At 39.4% G+C, this 17,805-nt stretch overlaps 2 protein-coding genes across 6 annotated transcripts in view; both read right to left on the bottom strand.

Annotated features, from left to right (window-relative positions):
* LOC145912981 (cubilin-like) overlaps positions 1-8,602 on the bottom strand; it is a 33,517-nt gene extending 24,915 nt beyond the window's left edge. For all 5 annotated transcript variants that reach the window (XM_083000464.1, XM_083000466.1, XM_083000468.1 and 2 more), the window contains exons 1-18: positions 8,512-8,602; positions 7,585-7,722; positions 5,981-6,301; positions 5,842-5,871; positions 5,585-5,778; positions 4,637-4,796; positions 4,125-4,151; positions 3,833-3,868; positions 2,866-3,047; positions 2,357-2,516; positions 2,100-2,126; positions 1,848-2,035; positions 1,461-1,629; positions 1,297-1,389; positions 1,100-1,225; positions 610-1,022; positions 403-553; positions 14-76 (exon numbers count right to left, since the gene is read on the bottom strand). In XM_083000464.1, coding sequence (XP_082856590.1) covers positions 14-76; positions 403-553; positions 610-1,022; positions 1,100-1,225; positions 1,297-1,389; positions 1,461-1,629; positions 1,848-2,035; positions 2,100-2,126; positions 2,357-2,516; positions 2,866-3,047; positions 3,833-3,868; positions 4,125-4,151; positions 4,637-4,796; positions 5,585-5,778; positions 5,842-5,871; positions 5,981-6,301; positions 7,585-7,722; positions 8,512-8,575 — 2,542 coding nt within the window. In that variant the 5' untranslated portion in view covers positions 8,576-8,602. The remainder of the gene's footprint in view (positions 1-13; positions 77-402; positions 554-609; positions 1,023-1,099; positions 1,226-1,296; positions 1,390-1,460; positions 1,630-1,847; positions 2,036-2,099; positions 2,127-2,356; positions 2,517-2,865; positions 3,048-3,832; positions 3,869-4,124; positions 4,152-4,636; positions 4,797-5,584; positions 5,779-5,841; positions 5,872-5,980; positions 6,302-7,584; positions 7,723-8,511) is intronic.
* A 3,535-nt stretch (positions 8,603-12,137) lies between these two features.
* Positions 12,138-15,767, bottom strand: LOC145912982 (uncharacterized). The gene is made up of 10 exons (XM_083000469.1): positions 15,629-15,767; positions 15,279-15,419; positions 14,954-15,217; positions 14,453-14,593; positions 13,736-13,975; positions 13,347-13,487; positions 12,988-13,200; positions 12,516-12,697; positions 12,299-12,455; positions 12,138-12,237 (listed from the first exon to the last, which is right to left on the bottom strand). The coding sequence occupies exons 1-10, from the start codon at positions 15,693-15,695 to the stop codon at positions 12,227-12,229; spliced, it is 1,557 nt and encodes a 518-aa protein (XP_082856595.1). The 5' UTR covers positions 15,696-15,767; the 3' UTR covers positions 12,138-12,226.
* Positions 15,768-17,805: the final 2,038 nt, after the last annotated feature.

The following is a 17,805-nucleotide window of genomic DNA, read 5'->3' as shown; positions in this document are numbered from 1 at the left end:
GCTGGCATTTCACCTGTAACGACTCTTGTTTCATTCACAATTACGTCAGGTGGAGGTGTTTCAAGCACTGGTGTCACTGAAAACAATTTAAATGAATAAATAAAGCTAGGTTTGCCCTAAGCAATGACATCAATCTTTTTGAAATTAATGCAAGGACAAAAGCACAGATAGACACCAAAAGACCTAAAAACATCTGTTAAGAAGGAGAGGTTGGAAATGGAGGCAAGAATATAATGGAGCGTGTTTGTTATACATGTTCCTGTTGGTTATCTAGGTACTCAGGCATGTGTTCAACTTGTGGCTCTGTCGGCCATGAAACTTCTCTTATTACAGCATGCTTATATTAAAAGCAAACATGTTGCTTTCTAACGAACTTGTTTATTGCATGGTTTCATATCTTACACTGAGCAGATGCAGTTAGTCGGAATCCACGGTTCACAACTGAACCATCGGATGTGAAAACAAGCCTCAAATAATTTTCTTCACTGTATATACTGGATTGATGGCTTACTCCTGCAAACTCGTCGATGCTGCCGCCAGTGGAGTTGAATAACTAAACACACAATTATTTAAGTACATTTTAATTACTGAAACACATTACTTTCTAACCTTTAATTTGTCACAGCAGTTCTCTGTGTAGAAGTCCTCAAATTTGAGTTGTATTTTATATCCAGGTGGAGCTCTTATCACCCATTGGCAATTGGAGTTTGATGGGTATTCCCCTGGGTAGTTGGGACTTCTGACTGTTTGATCTAACCCCACGTCAACGTCAAACTCTCCACCACATCCACTTGAGGAAGTGGTGTTGCTTGGTGATAAACCTGCTGTGGTGGGTGACATGACAGAAGGACTGGGTAGTGATGGGTCATTGCACAAATTTTCATTGCAACAGGTGATATTGCAGTTGGTAACCGGGACTCCAATGTCACCTGACAACACTTGTTGAGAAGCGAACTCACAAGTAAAGTTGTGGCACTGATCACTTGGAATACAGCCTCCTATTTCAACTTGACCGTTTTGACCTGTTATTGTACAAAGTGTTTGTTACTAAAAATGTAATGATTTTTTTACATGAACAAACCACTCTTGTTGCACATACCATCAATAACTGCATCTGCTTGCATAAAAACGCATGATCTGGCTTGGCATCCCAAATTGATATTTTCATAATAACGTACAGCCCCAGGAACTATCGTCCTCCGAAAAGTAATGCAATTAAAATTTCCTAAAAATATCATTTTACGAAATGTGTTAAGCTCCTACATTCTACTTGTTACTTGGATTTATTTTATTTACCAGGTTGTTCTGTTTGTGGTTCGGCCACTCCTATAATTTCGGTGCGGTTTTGATGCATATTTGTGACATTATTTGGAACCTCGTCGACAGAAACTAAAAAAAGCAAACTTCTTGTTACAAGTATAATTGTTTTGTGTTAACTATAACAGGGGTTGATTTGTAACCTGCTGATAAAATTGCACCGAAACCTCTGTAGTTGACACTACTGTCTGATTGAAACTGTAGAGCAAGGTAGTTTCTTGGTGAATAAACCACCCTGTTTGTTTCATCAACACTTCCTTTAATTTGATGCAGTGGAGACTTGGTGGGGTTAGGTATGTCAGAGTCAAAAATCTGTTTTGGAGTTTAATTGTTACTAAAAACTTGCGGCTGGAAATATTGTAGCCATGGATGTAAGTTCAAAAACTACTTTATTGCAACCAAAGTGTATAACCTGACCCTATTGAAACCCTATTAATTAGTGGGCAAAACTATTGTTTCAATAAACTTTAGTTTAACTTACTGCTTGAAAAAAAGGAAATTACTTTTTGTACTTTTGTGAATTAACTTACACTGAGTGCATCACAACATCTCTCTGTTGAAAAAAAGGTAAATTCAATTTTCAAATGCATGCCAGCCATTGTGGAAGCTACCAGCCAACAATTCATGCCACTTTCATAGTTGTTGGGGTAGTTTATTGATTTTATTGCAACATCTCTTCCAGGTGTCACTACAATACTGGTGTCGTTACATAGAGTTGCTGTGAACAAACACAACTTTTGTAAATATTTTGTTTGTTTGGATGCAAAATTGACAAACTGTACCTTCTGTTGTGATGTTGGGAGTTGATTCTGAAACAAAGTGTTCTAAGTTACAATGATGATTTCATTACATAAAAAAAATGAATGAACTTGTTTGTGAAACTTTTGGTTCAAATGGAATGTTTCGAAGCGGTTGGATTTATTGCATGATTTGAAATTAATAATTTTCCATTCATTCACGTAGTCTCGTTACTGAATTTTACACCACAGATTTTAAAACCATTTCTTCAATGCTGTGCAATTTGTTTTCTGTGCCTTACCAACAGCTGTATATCTCATATCAAATCCAGCTAATTCCAATGAGGAATCACTATTAAATTGTACAACTAGTGTTTCCGATGGGCTTATGTATGGCAAGGGTACTGTTGTTCCACTGTGGGTTGCTAGTGGACCTGCCTTTGTGTCCAATGAATCAAAAAACTGTATAAATGTACAAATCACTTTTTGAAAAATATTAGTATTTAAAATAGTTTTTTTCATTCTTTAATCACAGATATAATATAATGGAATGCTTTTACAAATTAAACTGTGTTATAATGGCTTATTATTAGTTAACCATTGTATTGTTTATAGCTCCACTGTACTTTTATTATACAAAAACTATACAAAAAAGTAGTTTTTACGTTTGCATTTAATGTTAGACTCTTTTAGAATAAGAAGTAGGTGAAATAGAAATATCAAACGGCCTTGTAAGAAAAACAACTTAGTTCGGTAATGCAAACTTTCATCTGAATGTTAGTTAATTTCCAAATTTTTGCAGGAAACTCACATAAACTTTGTCGCAACACGCTTCGGTGGCAAAGTGAACATAACTGATCGACACTTTCATGCCTGCGGGAGCAGTGATGACCCACACACATCCAGCTAAGGAGGGGTACCTCATTGGATAATTAGGGGAGGTAAGAACACCTTTAACATCAGGAATGGCAGAGAGTTGGCCGCCACAAGAATCTAAGATTGTTTTCAATGATTTTAGTTGTTGTTATGTGTAATACTAATATAGATGTCAACTTTGGTTGGTTTTTATAAAAAATGTTTCTGAATTGAAAACTCTTTTAGCTAAAATTAAAATAGCTTGAGATTTTTTTGCAAAATGGAACAAATCCATGTTTGTTTTTTATTCTAACCAGTCACAGATTATGTCCATATTTTGATTTCATAGTTAACTTTTTAATTAGATGTTAATATAAATCATTGTACAGGGGTTTGATCAATAAATACTTTGGTGATATACCCATTGTACTTGTAGTGGTCGCCTCTGTCGGGGGCATTATTTATAGAAAAAATACATCAAGTGAATAGAAAAATTTTTAGTTTGTAATAAAGCAAGATGTACGGTTTATGTTCACATGTTATTAGTGTGTGGCATATAGGCATGTTTTGTTTTGTGAAAGTTGTGCTAAAGTCCACATTTATTGAAAGATAAAATATACGCAGACTAAAAGGTAACCATGAAAAAGTATTGTCGAATTTGTCCGTTTCAATATGCACGGTTTTTGATTCTAATAACTTTTCTGTCGACCCTTGCGTTCGACCCAGCTCGATGCGACCGAATCACGTCCACAACTTAATTCGAGTTACTTCTTATGAAACGCGGTGTCAATTTAATTCGTACGTAGTTTTTAGGGGGAAAACGTCAATGGTTTTGTCAATAGCTGCTAAAATTTCGAATTAACCGCGTTCAAAACGACAGCAACAGAATGTTTTGTTACTGAAACAATAGTTGCTTGACATACCTCCTGCTGTTGCTGTTTGGATATTTTCTGGCGTTCCTATAATAAAAGTTAGGTATGTATTAGTTTGTTAAATCGGATTACAAAGGGTTTTTATCGATGTATGGTTTGCTGAAGTAACAAGACGCAAAATACTCGGTGTTTATAAATAAGTGGGTCGGTGGTGGACTGTAGTTTTAAAATCACGGAACTCGGTAAAACACCACAAACGAAGGCAGTGTAGTCAAGCACACAGGATACTGGGCCCCGTGCAGCTTTTACTAAAACATGTCTCAGGCACATAAGGTAGACAAACCTGTTGTTCCTGATGGCTGGGTTTCTCCTATAAAGACAAAATTCATGGTTATATTACCGGAAAAATGCTTTGAATGTCGACACAGGTTTTACGCTCTGCTTGGCTACAGATAGAATTCTATTGATTCCACGATTTACTTGATCAGGATAAAATTAGTAATAACTTGTTCGATTGTTTGCAAAGAGGTTGTGGCGTTTATTGAAAACTAAAAAAAGCCGGAGTATTCAAGAAATAAATCCCAGGATCAAATCGTACGAGTGTGTCTAGTTGTGACTACATGTAGAAAGTGTACGTGAATGAACACACAACACGTAGATGTAAACGCTAAAGAACTGGTGATTATGCTGTGATGACGTACTCAACATATACGTCACATTTTAGTGACGTATTTTGTGTCGCAATTACATTGTTCTTTAAAACAGCGTAACAGGTTCATGACGTCATTAAATGTCGCAAGATCGTCGGCGATATAAATACTATGGGAGGCTGCCCATTGTCACGTGTTATCTCACCTAAGAAAGTCGTGTATGTGATCAAGAATCCCGAGTTTGTGAAAGTGGCGTCGGAAGTGAAAACCCCACGGACTCTGTTGGTTCTACTTGTCAGAGACGCCCCACGAGGGGCCGTTCCAGCTACAGTTTGTATGGGGTCGGATTCGCCTTCGTCATACACCTGCACATGCAAAGTTGATGGTGGTTAATATAAACAAGTAATCATTAACGTTACAATGTTCGGGCATTTCCACTTTTCTAAAATTGTACGATGTGGAAGTTACCCCAGAAGTGCCTGCAAATGAATATAGGGCGGTCAGGACAGGTGCAAACTTGTCGGGTTCGGGAATTTAATGAGCAAATTCCCCTTTCGGTTCGAGCCAAGTGGTCGAATATTGTAAGGGACGGAAGCAATTGGTTCAAAGTTCTTTGTGCTGTAGCGTGCCGGTGTTTCAAATGGCCCTTCTTGCAGTTGCACAAGAATGCTGCAACTATTAAACGCAATCAGCGACGTTTCGTGTTGCCAACGTTCACTGCCTGAGCACATAAAGTTTTCATCGAAATATTTCTTCTTGCATGCATTCTATGAGGATAAATCAATGAATGTACAGCAATATTCCCCCCTTTATTTGTCTTTAGGTTTTCTTCACATGCTTGTTACCGAGTAGTATCTTATGCAGCAAGTCTCTTGTACTTTTGGGTCATATGGCAGGGATATCCCTACACAAATCTTGCTATATATAAGTTGTTAGCTGCAAATAGAGTGTTTATAGCGATGCGTTGGATGTTATGACCACATCAAAAGGCCGTTTACGGGGTTTGTGAATGTGATAACCTTGACACAGATATGAAGACAACATGGAAAAGTTGGCTTTGTGGAGGTAACCGATTATTCACCAGACTTTCACACAAAAGAATCTCATGAAAACTGTTGGGCTAAATAAGACTTGTGACGCAATAAACACTCACGCGAAGCACGTCGCAACATCTCTCCGTGTTGAACGATTCGACGACGAACTCGATCACGTGACCCGGTGGAGCCACTATCAACCAATCGCATCTCTCGTTGTTGTCGTAGTTGCCAGGCCAACCCGGCGATTTGAGCAAGGCAACGAAGTCCACCACCGCTGTTCTGTTCGTTTCTCCGCATCGGGATGTTTGTGCTACAATGTAATGTATGACGTCACATTCAAGTTAACACGCGCGTTTGTTAGATAATAACTTACCCTCCGTGGCCGATCCTTCCCATTGCGAGTCTAAAAATGCAACAAAAGGAGAAGTGTTTTTGACAGATGTCACTGAACCAGTTATTTAGAAACTATAACTCCAAATATTTGAAACAGTAGAAATAAAATGAGTGCGGACCTGTTGTAAATTCAGCCTTCAGTGCTTCTGCAGTTGTTACCATTAACCTGCCAGCAGCAGTCATTGTCTCGGTAGCTACTGTTGCTGCTCGTGTGGCCGCGGGTGCTTCAGTGGTCGTGGCGGAGACCGTAATCTCATTGATAGGTTCTGCTGGGTCATCGTTGCAGAGCGATGTGTTGCAACAACTGAAGTGACAGTTTTTGATCGTGATAAACTGACTGATGCTACCCAAGGAGCCCGAGGATTTGAACTGGTCACAGCTGAGAGTTGCGCAAGACTCAGTTGGCGCGCAGTTGCCCACGACCATCGAACCTTTCGAATCTGAAAGAAGGTGGATATCATCGTTATTAAACGTACGTAAGCTGTAGACAGAGATGGCCACCATCATCAGTGCAGCATTTTGTGACTGTTGTAGACGATCTTGCCCGAAAAAATGTACAACATTCGTAAGTGCCACACAAAATTTTGGTTAATATGTAGCCACCACGGTGCTTTTTGGTTCGTTTTTGATAATATTTACCTGGAATTAAACGTTTATTACACCAGTAGTTCTGATAATGTGCGTTGCGACGCCTGATGTGCTGTTTTATTGGGTTGAATTGCATTACTTATTATCAATAAACGAACAGGAAATTGGAACAAATCGTGCTGAAAGATTGACAATTGTGCGTCGCAATGGCGATGAATTTGTCAAAGTGCGTCGCACGCGAAAAGTTTAAGAACCGCAAGTTCTCCCGCAATGATCCGAGATATGGGCGGTGCGAGTTTAAAATGCTGAAATAGTTTGGTGTGGTTTTGTGCTGCAAGAATTTGGATTATTTTACTCCACAAATGGTTTGATTTTGGTCGTTTTGTTTTGTCTTGCTTGTTCTTGCAATAGCCGCTTGTATAGTTTTCCGGACTAAGGTTAACTGGGTTGCAACCAAATCATTGGAGTTAAATATCATAATTTGGTTGCCTAAAAGGGTTTCTTATACGTGGTGTTTCTATATGTCCCTTTTGTTTCCGCTGCACTCGTCGCCACAAGCCAATTTCTACCAGTTCGTTACTGAAATCCATCGATATCCTGTTTTGCCCACCAGAGGACGGCAACCCTAGGACACATATTGGGGTTTTCCCGACTTTATTGGCCAAGTCTTATTTATGAATCTGTTTGTTTTCTCCCACCCAAGTCTTATGTTACATCAGTTTTACCGCCTAAACATTGTGGAAGGTAGAGGACAAGAAAGTAAATATCGCAAGATCCTTGACTTAAGATCGCAAAAACTTACAAAATAAAGTTTAACTTTTTGTTTATGTCTTCACCAAAATGTGAAGCCCTTCCATTCTCACGTAGGGGCGTCCAACCTTTTTGGCTAATGAGCTTTTATGTTTAATTTATGTTCTTTTTTTTACCACATGATGGTGCAAAAGTATGCAAAGTCGTCACATCGTAAAATGAGGTTTTTTCGACGTTTTTGATGTTAAATTTCACGGAATACAAGTTTATATAAATATACACAGTTGGTCTACTTTACTCTGGAAATGAACGTACTGGCCACTCAGAACTGTCACAGGGCGAGTGTTGGACAACCCTGATGTACAGTACACACAATAACACCTACTTTGTGATCCGATGTTCGTCTCGGTGTCGGCGGTGACGTAAAAACAGCTCATTGGTCCCGGGCAGTCAGTCTCTTCCTTTGTGTTGACGACCGATATTCCGAGTGCCTCCACTTTCATTGTGTTGTAACACTTCAACCCTTTGTGAGTAATAAGTGTTTGGTCAGTGATGCATGTTATATTTGCATGTTGGAGCATTACGTCTAGTTACTTGGAGCTTATTAACTCAAAAGAAAACGCCAAAGCGACGAACATTATGCAATCATGCAGACGTTTTAAACACAAAGGCCATTATCAGTGCAAATGGAAGTGGTTTCAAACCTAATAAACGGCCGAAACATCTTAAATAAATAAAACATGTCCCTGTTTTCCTGTAATATGTGCCAGCCGTTTTTGTTATTGTAAGGTGACGTATTGGTCGCTAACAAATTGTCAATGGACACTGAAATTATTGACCTTTTTACAGACGAGCTCGCCGAAGTATTTCTGTCACGAAATCTTTAAACGAAACCTCGTGTTTGTTACTGCAACAGCTAAAAGGCCAGCATCGCAGTATGATATGTCAATCGGAATTAAGTTCCTTTCCTTGAAAACCGAAGTAACAACAATTTAAAAAAGGCAAACCACATTGCACCGCGAATCCCTGTTATAAGAACTTATACTATAATGTGTCATAGTACAATGGGTTTGCTTTAGGTCCATCAGTTTCTACAGAGCAAAATTTATATGAGCTCTTTCTGAAGCACTTTTTATTCAGCAAGCATTTAATTTATGCCTTTTCCATCTTATTTTATATGGTTTTACATAACTTTTTATTATGTTAATTTTTGCCATACACTGCGTAGTTAATAATTTTTATATATTTTGAAATGAAATTTTGTGAAATAAACTTATGGCTTTCGCTATTTTGTATTCTCATAAACACGAACCTTGAGTCGACGAAAATAGAACAGTCGTCCACATTAGGAGGCAGAATATGCCCCTCAGTTTCATTTTGTCCACTGTTTCTACTTGAGTAAAAATGCTAAATAAACAAAAATCCGTTAAGCTTAATTGAAATTGCTGGTTATTGGTACGATATCAATGATATTGGCAAAATAAATTACAAACCGAAATAATTGATATAAAAAAATTGCCTTTGCAATACTTTTTATGCTATGAGACTATACGTCAGGCTATAGTTAAACTGTTTGTGCTTCTATCCAATCCTAAACACATTTCTGTGATTTCGACCCTCTGAGTAAAATGGGATGTGCATCAAGTTGCCATGAGTTTATATAAATTTTTTTACCAAAACCGCCCAAAGCAAGCCCATGAAGTGAAAAAAGCCCCGTGGAAATTTAACCATTAGCATTGAGAGGAGAATGCGCTTATCTGCTGTAATTTTGTTGGATCTACAAACTACGCATTGCGCGTAGAATTTCTTCGGCTTTTAGATAAAACCTTGGCATTTAAATCTCCTGAATTCGTACTTGCAAGCTGAAACAGTACAATAAATAACCCTTTCCTTCACGTGGTGCCCTATCTCGTTAGCTCGTCTACGTTTTTGGTGTTTAAACGTATTTTTCAGCAAGCTTTTCGGCCCACCAGAATCCACTGCTTTTCACCATTGTTGCCCCCTTAAAGTTGTTAGAAAAAGACTTCGAAAAACGCGATAAAAATGAGAGAATAACTGTTTTTTCGCCAAGGCAAGTCTGGCGGTTGAAACGTGGAAATGACGCAAAGTTGGGAGGACAGTATGTCGCAATTCTGTCATCGAAAAAGGCAATTCCCTAAGTCGGCGTTTTTTTGGACAAAAATGTCAGCTTGAACTGTTGCGTCACACCATCTCTTTGTTTTTTATTATTACCAAAAAAACAGCAACAGTGCGTTATATCACGTGAGAGACAAACGTGTTCTGGTGGAAATTTTGCCGATTGCCGCCCACACATTCTACGCACGCAACCCGCAGAACCAAACTTTCCGCTACGAACTTATATGCCATTGGCGCTCGGAGCCGGCACTCACAAACATGTGATGTGATGTAATTGCTCGGCCGTCTCACGTTTTTAAACTCCTTGCCAGTTCGCCGGGTATCATACCATAAACTGAAGTTTCGATCGCTTTGCACGCTCCTTGTCAGCTTACAAATAAGAACACTTGCCAACAATCAAATACCACAGTCCTGTGTAACCGCAATATTTTGGCGATGTTTCAATGCGTTACAGTATTAAACCTGATATTCGAAAGCAGTGTTCCGTAAGCTTTTTTTACTGACGTCACACTTGTAAACTCCATTCAACATTCGGCGAAACAAGTCAACCAAATTTGCAAAGGTTATGATGTCTTAGAAGTGGTAATATAGTTACAGACTAGTCTTAGCGTTTTGTTTCGCCTTAACGTATTGCCCGACTGTGGTATCGTCAAAGGAAGGCTGTTTACAACAATTCTTCTGTTTTTTTCTCATCTCACGGCATTCCCCATAAATTAGGCCGCAGCCAAACTGAACAGACTCCCATTACAAGCTGTAAAAAACGAAGTTTGTTCCGTATCTGGTTTAAGTAGTTCGGAAAAAATATTGTGACGCACTTGCTTTATCGTCTCCTATTTTATTTTCTTGATTCGAAAATTAATTATTTCATAAAGTTGCAGTGTCACTTTACTTCTACGTTGCTGTTTCGAGGAAATGGGTAAAAGCAATATACTCTTCCGCTGTTTCATACGCAAACTTTGTCGTTGCAAAACGTGCAATTAATAACACTTCCTTGACTGCTTGCTGATTAAGGACTTCCAAGTGTTTATACTTTTCGCACAACATTGCTGCTCACTTTGTTGCCATCAAACGCTCTCATATACCTCAACATAACCATCACTTCACTACTGACTCCCTGGTTTTACAACTTGCTCAAGTCAATGAATGATTTAAAAAGCTGTTGCCATATTTACAACCAGCGACTGTCCCACGCCTATACCCTTCCCAGGGTAGCGTTTAACTGCAATCACTGCATGTAATTGCAGCTGCAAACTGATAACCTGCAACCAAACTGGGGTGCAAGGTCTGCCGATGACAGAGTTCAATTTGCCCGCAGGATTTCTGCATCTCCTTTATCCTCGTGCGCTTGTAAACAACATGAAGTGTTTGTTAGTGTTGATTATGTACGTTGGCGCGTTTAGAACGTTCGTCTTAACAGTAGTTTGCGACAAGTTATGGCACACGAGTGCAACACAATAATTGATTCAGCGTTATTAAGCCGGGCTATTATATTGTTATAACACGTACACGTACAGTATATGGTTCCTCTTAAATCGTAAATCGCCACGTTAGTCTCAAGTTCATATGCATTAACCAGCTACGCAGTTACTTCGGCGTTTTATTCGTTTTGACACTCGCATACAATAATGGCTGTTTAAACTTTTATCAAATCTTGTACACCCTTCACCTATTTTTGAACTAAGTGTTTTTTTGATCAAAGGTCCGCCGCTTGCACAATAATGACAACCGCCCTTTGTCACAAGTGCCGACAATCACCGCATTCTGTTTTTGTTGTTGCGTCACAATTCGGTATTTGGAGCTTGTGCCAAAAAGATCTTTTGATTACCCGGAACGGAAGCCATGAAAGTTGCGTAATTTTGAAACGTGTTGGTGGATTGCAGATGAATGAATTGAAGGCGATGAATTGTAAGACATTTATAAATCTCAAGAGAAAACGGCACGGGCTTTGCAACTTGTTGTGTTGCTTTGTTCAATTGCCAGCCTAACATCGAAATTACTCAGTTTGCCAAAGCGACTAAACATTTCCCTGGGGAACTGCCACAGTCCACTAAGTATCCTTATTACTGTTGTTCAAAGTTCAACCCATGAAGATACAATGACATATAAACATGTGTGTTGTTGTAGTTGCGTTAATACACAACTTCCGCTGTCAGTAGCAGATATATCAGAAAACTTGACAAAGATCTTTGCCTTATTGTTTCTGAACCCTGTTAGTTTTACTTTACGCAATATTGTGCCGAAATTTGAAGCAGTCCAAACGTCTTGTGTCTAAAAATTTCCATTGTTACATGAAATATACGGGCTATTATCCACTTACTGTCTAAGAGGATGTGATTGGCTGTAGAAATTCATGTTTGTGGTTGGGCACAAGTTCATTATGTCCTCTTAATGACTTGTTTTATAGGCTGCTTGCTGTTTTAGGGCTCTACTCAGTTTGACGTACATTGCGTCTGTTGCGGATCATTCCAAAGTTGATTTGTTGTGACAGGTTGACGGCCAAAGGGCGGAGGTCGCAGTTATCAACGGGCGGCGTAATTACCATTACTTATACAAAGACCGGTTTTGTTGGGTGTGGTTGGTGTTATTTATTTCTTGGCGGAAATCCAACAGAGTAACTAAATCATGATTTTTTGGCTTAACCGTTATGCTATTGCGCAAGTTATACCAGCAATAGTTGCCTCCATGCCAATTATTATTACGCTGGAAGTGCTGGCGATCTGATTTTAGTCAAAGCATTCAAGGAGTAACTTCAGACTTGTTTTTAATAAACAGAAAACAAACACAACTGATATCAGCAGTCAATGGCGAAAAACATGTGTACAAATTCCAAGTAAGCGACGATTCACTCCTTTGGCTTGTTGAGAATTTCCTTCGCAGGAGTAACGAAGCCATCACTTCTCAACTGTATAGGAATAAACCACAGTCAAAAATACCAAATTTGTTGGGGGGAATTTTCAACCTACTTGCAACTGCTGTGAAGTTAAAAGAAAATCCATCGTAACTGAACGTCTCATCTGAGTTGAATAAAAGCCGAATTGTACTCTCTTGTGACGTCATAGTGGTTCCGCGAGACTTCCATCCTCGGAAGGTATCGATAAGCGAACCCGTCGTGTTGTAAAACTGCAAGCAGCCGAAATTTACCGAATTCTTGAAATAAAATCCGATAAATTCCGAACTTACCCGAAGTTCGTCACAGCACGTTTCGGTTCGGAAAGCTTCGACAACGAAGTGAATCACGTGACCTGGTGGGGCCTTTACCGTCCACTGGCAGGTGATGTTGTCGTCATAGGTGCCAGGCCAACCGGGTGAAGATAGAACTTGCATCACACCGGCTTGAGCTGATCGCACGGGGGCGCCACATACTGAAATTTTGTTTGGAGGTGAATTCCGGTGTTGTAAAAAAATGAGTTGGTCAGGTGATTATTTTGTGTCGTTTTTCGTACAGAAATGAACATAAATTGAGTGCATTATGAAAAAAATTAATTGTGAAAGGACCTTAATTCTGAGGACAAAGAGACTGACCCGTATCGCAGAACAAGTTATAGAAATTGAACTAAGCTCACAAAGTATGCAAGAAAACCAGCAAAGTGCAGAAATGGGGACCGTGTATTAGAGATTGCAACAGAACTCTCTTACAATAGCGTTAAGTTACCATTATTTGCTGACGTATCGTCGATTGGATCCATGGCAACGATATCAGTGGTTCCATTGTTGCAAAGGTCAGAGTTGCAGCAAGTCACTTGGCAATTTTCAAAGGTAACCTGATTTTCGCTGTCTTGCAAAAACCCTTGAAGGCTGTCACAGTCCATTTGATTGCACGCGACAGATGGAAAGCAGTTGCCCATTGATGTCTTGCCTCGGACTTCTATTGTATAAATCAAATGCGCTACAAGTTGAATTTAATATTAGATTTTGGAGTGCTTGAGCCTTTTATTCCTAACGCAATCTTGAACAAAAACGGTCGTATTGGTTCAATAATGTACTGGAATATGTTTAAAATAAAAAGTATACCTCCAAAACCTTCAACCTTGGTAACTGTATCGGATGTTAGAAAAAAGCAACTGTATAGACCCGGACAAACTTCCTCCTCTCTCGTATCGAGTCTAACCGATCCCATGGATTCGATCAACATCGAGTTGTAACATCTTAAACCTGCAACGGAAACATGACAGTATCGTGTGATCATTTCCTGTACAATTTGTAGTCTTGCTATTGGAGTTGAGTGAATTTGAATGTGTCTTTAAAGGTGTTACCGATTGAAAAATGAGCAAATGTCGTTGATGTCATAAGGGACGTACACTTTTCTGTTTGCTAAACTTAGTAGACGATAAGTGGATATGTGTGTGGTAATATACGTTTAAAACTCATTGCAATGCAAGTTTAATTGCCTAAGTGCTAACCTGTCGTCCCGCCACTTGGAATGGGCGGGGAAATTGTAGTTGGAAGTTCAGTCACAACATTTGCATCACGTGGTAAATGGTTGCAGAGATTCTCGTAACAACACGAGATCCGACAGTTAGAAAAGGTGACGTCATCGGGTAGGTTGAACATTGCTCCGGATTGCTGGAGGGATTCGCAGTCAAGTTGTGAACACGATGCAGTGGGAAAGCAGTTTCCCATTACAATGCTCCCGCTTACGTCTGCAACACATCAGTTACAAAATTGAAATTTTAAAAAAATATGGTGAAAACAATGATACCAATTTTTGTTTAACAAACAGCTGTGACGACATTCAATTTGCCTCAGAGTGCACCGAAGCGTGCAGTGTGCCTTTTTCGCGCGTGTTCTCCGATATTTTAGCGTGGTTAGCTTTAACAGATACTTTTTGAAGCGATGGAAATAAAACTGAAACCGCTTTAACTGGTGACCCCGATGCGATGTGTCTTTATCGAGTGCGGACACAGCGTGGAAAATGATATACTGCACGCTTCGGTGCACACTGTTTGTGGCACATTTAATGAGGGCCTCACAAAGATAACAATTGTTTCTATGTGCAGTAATAAGTTTAAACCAGGTGGCAGTGGCATCGACAGTTTTGATTTTTTAGTAGAATCCAAAGAAAATATGTTCTTCAAATTCGCCAACCTTAACAACAATCTCAAATCATTCACACTTACTGCCGAGTCCCTCCACCGACATCACAGTATCAGATGTGAGATAGAAACAACTCTGTGGACCCGGACAATCTTGTTCCTCTCTCGTGTTTTCAATGAGAGTTCCCATAGATTCGAACATCACCGTGTTGTAGCATTTTAAACCTGGATATTTCAAAAAATAATATGAGACAAACGTTATTTCGCTAATGCGTTGACGCGACTCTGATATTTAGTGGTGTGATGATAAACTTGAGTATTTGTAATCTAACTTTGTATTACTCTTATTTTAAGCATTAAGTTGGACAATGAATGAATAATACTATTAACAAGTTACTCATAAATCCAAAAAAAAGGTGGAACATATTGCAAAAACGTAGCCTTGTTTTATTTATTTAATACATTTAGGCAATTAAGTGATACCAACACCAGTTCAATAAAACATATCTATAATATTGCTGGTGTTGCGCACAGTATTTACGTCCCTCCACAGTTTATTGTTCAAAATCCATTTGTCGTCATTACCTGTTGCCACATTCGGTTTGTCTATGTTGGCTGCAGGCGATGATGACGTCACTCCAAGTGGATCAGGCGTCGTTGTGACGTCACTGGCATAAATTTCAGCGCCGTTGCAATAGTCGGAATCGCAGCATGTCACCTTGCAATTTTCGAAACTGACTTCTTGTTGTAAAGTGAAAATTACGCCCGTGGTAACGAGGGTTTCACATTTCAACTCTTCGCATGCAACCGAAGCGATGCAGTTTCCCGCGGCTAACGACCCTTTGACACCTGTGCGGAATGCCTGGTAACATTACAGACCTTCCTAATAACAATTCACGGTTCGAATTACCCCACGTTTTGGCCAGCGGTGTGAGAATGTCGGTTATGATGAGGAAGCACTTATTGTTATGCGGACAAGTCCTTTCTTCGCTTGAATTCGCTACAACGAATCCGCCCGCTTCTATCGCCAATCTGTCGTAGCACCGCAGGGCTGGAAAGTAACAACTTGATTACGAATAAAAAATGAACTCTACAACCACGGCTGCTGTTAAGTTTTTTCTAAATTACACAAAGTCTGAGTTTTGAATAAACAAGAAACTGTGTACAATCGAATTAAGAAACATGCAAAATGTTAAGCCATTTGCCTGAAAATCAAAAAAAGATTCACCAAAGCAACCATTGAACTTCACAGATAAATACCTTGTGACGTAACTGTGAAGAAAATAGCTGACGTCAGAATGCACCACAGTCGTTGCTGTTGAAACATATTCCAGTTACCCCAAAAACGAACGCTACAGTTTCCTGCTTTTTAAGCCTACGTTTTAATGTTTATTGTGATATAAGGTCACGTGCATGATTGCTGCAAAATGATTTTTGCTTAGCGAGAAAATTGCTAACCGCTGAACAGAAGGTAGTTTTTAAATTTGTTCTTCTGGCACAATTAAACGTATAATTTATTCACCGTCGTTTTCCTTCTGTTTAATTATGGGCTTCCTCGAGCTAATGTTGCAGCACATAAACAAACTTGGGTAGCCTAGCTGAATAGCAGGCGAATTTCGGTGAATCAAAGTGTACGTATATTTGTGCCACAAGAACAGATTAATTAAAATGCATTATGCCTGGCAGCAACAGTAACATCGAACGTAGTTCTACTATTATCAAAAAATACATAATCCTGCTCGAAACTTCGGGTTTGTCACAAACTTTGTCCTGGTTGCACGTCGTTGCCTCTAGCGCTGCACGTTTGCTCGCTTTCAACTACTCGCAAGGGAAGGTTTACCATAGGCAAGTTACGCATTAGTGCAAGCCCTTCAAGCGGTATTTTGTTTACGATTTTCAACAGATGTGCAAGCGAGGGCAAAATAGCAAACCAGCCAATGCCAGCAATATCTTCTCCGTCGCCTACTTATACGCGTAACACTAAAAGTAAAGGCCTGCTATGCGCTTTTAAAAAGGGATCTAGCCACTTACAGCCCTAACCGTTATTAACTTATGTGTCTTTGTCAAACCCCAGACACGCTGCACTCAATTGACCTTTGAGTACTTTTAAAAAATTACGACAACGCCATAAAAGCCTTTCTATGGCCTTAAATTAAGACGTGTCGGAAAGCAATATCTTTTATCACTTAAACATGGCCTTAACATATCTTTTGTCATTTGAACATGCCAACTTAACATTATCAGAATGACCGAGGCGTTTGAAAATTGTATAAAAACCATTTATAAATGTACAAGATAATGGTTTGTTCTGTAACTAAACGTGTATACTGGCTTTGTGTTTAACAAAAACAACATTATGAAATAATATATTAAAAATATTTCGGTTAAACCACAAAACACAAGTGTTTCCTTTTATAAACGACGTCTACGAAATGAACGATGTTCTTTCAAATACCACATAACTGTCGCCCTCGGTGTAACTTAGATCTCTGCTTCCATGTGATAAGATCAAAATATACCCGCATTAAAGACCTGCCTTATACGGCCTTCACGTTACTTCGCTGCTGTGAAGTTCGATCCAAAAATTGTTGTAAAACCTCGTAATCCAAACCGGAAAACCCCGTTCCGGATAACCGACTTAGAATGCAGAAAACGTATCTGCAATTTGCAGTGGATTTATCAAAAATGTAATCCAAAATACTGAAGTTATGTAGGGTTAAACGTAAAAAAAATCTTACCGGGCTATTGATTTTACAGGAACATGGAAACATTGCATTTTCGTATACTAGACAATTTTTCTTAAATAAGTGAATAATTTTAGTTTCTCATAAGCATTTAGGGAAAACCATGGGCGTTGAATTCTTACCGGAATACCGGCTTAGTTTCAGCACTTGTTAAGGGCGGACATGCTTTTCTACGTTGTGGCATAGAAGCTTCAGCCAATATCAATAATGGTATGATGTAAGAGTATATCGAACGTTTAAGAAGCGCGTCGCTTGTCACAAATTTGGCGCTACGTGGCGCTGTTTTTAGCGCTATTTTGTTGTTGTCACGTGACGTAGTTTGATTCAGATTTTTTTGGTGGAACATTATTTCTTGGCCGTCATTGAGGTCAAGTTAGCGGTCGTTTGACAATTGTTTGTGGTTACATCGGCGACCAATTGACCTTTCAACCCGATAATCAATACCGTTTAGCGAAGACTTCAATTCCATCAATTTTCCCGACTCGTTCAACCGGTTTAGTGTGATCCACTGCACGCTCGACTGCCTAGGAAAGTTACTTGCGGTTTTTCCAAGACAGGCAGGCAATAAAAGCAGCGCACTTGGGCTTGACTCATCCTTGCCTAAGGGTGTGCGCGCAACGAACGGCCACAATATCAATGCAATCTCTTATCTGCGTTTCCATCGTTTTGCAACACGACAGACACGGCGGATAC

This window comes from Ascidia mentula, chromosome 9 (assembly GCF_947561715.1).
Source record: "Ascidia mentula chromosome 9, kaAscMent1.1, whole genome shotgun sequence".
NCBI lineage: Eukaryota > Metazoa > Chordata > Ascidiacea > Phlebobranchia > Ascidiidae > Ascidia > Ascidia mentula.
This window is presented reverse-complemented; position numbering and strand designations above follow the sequence as displayed.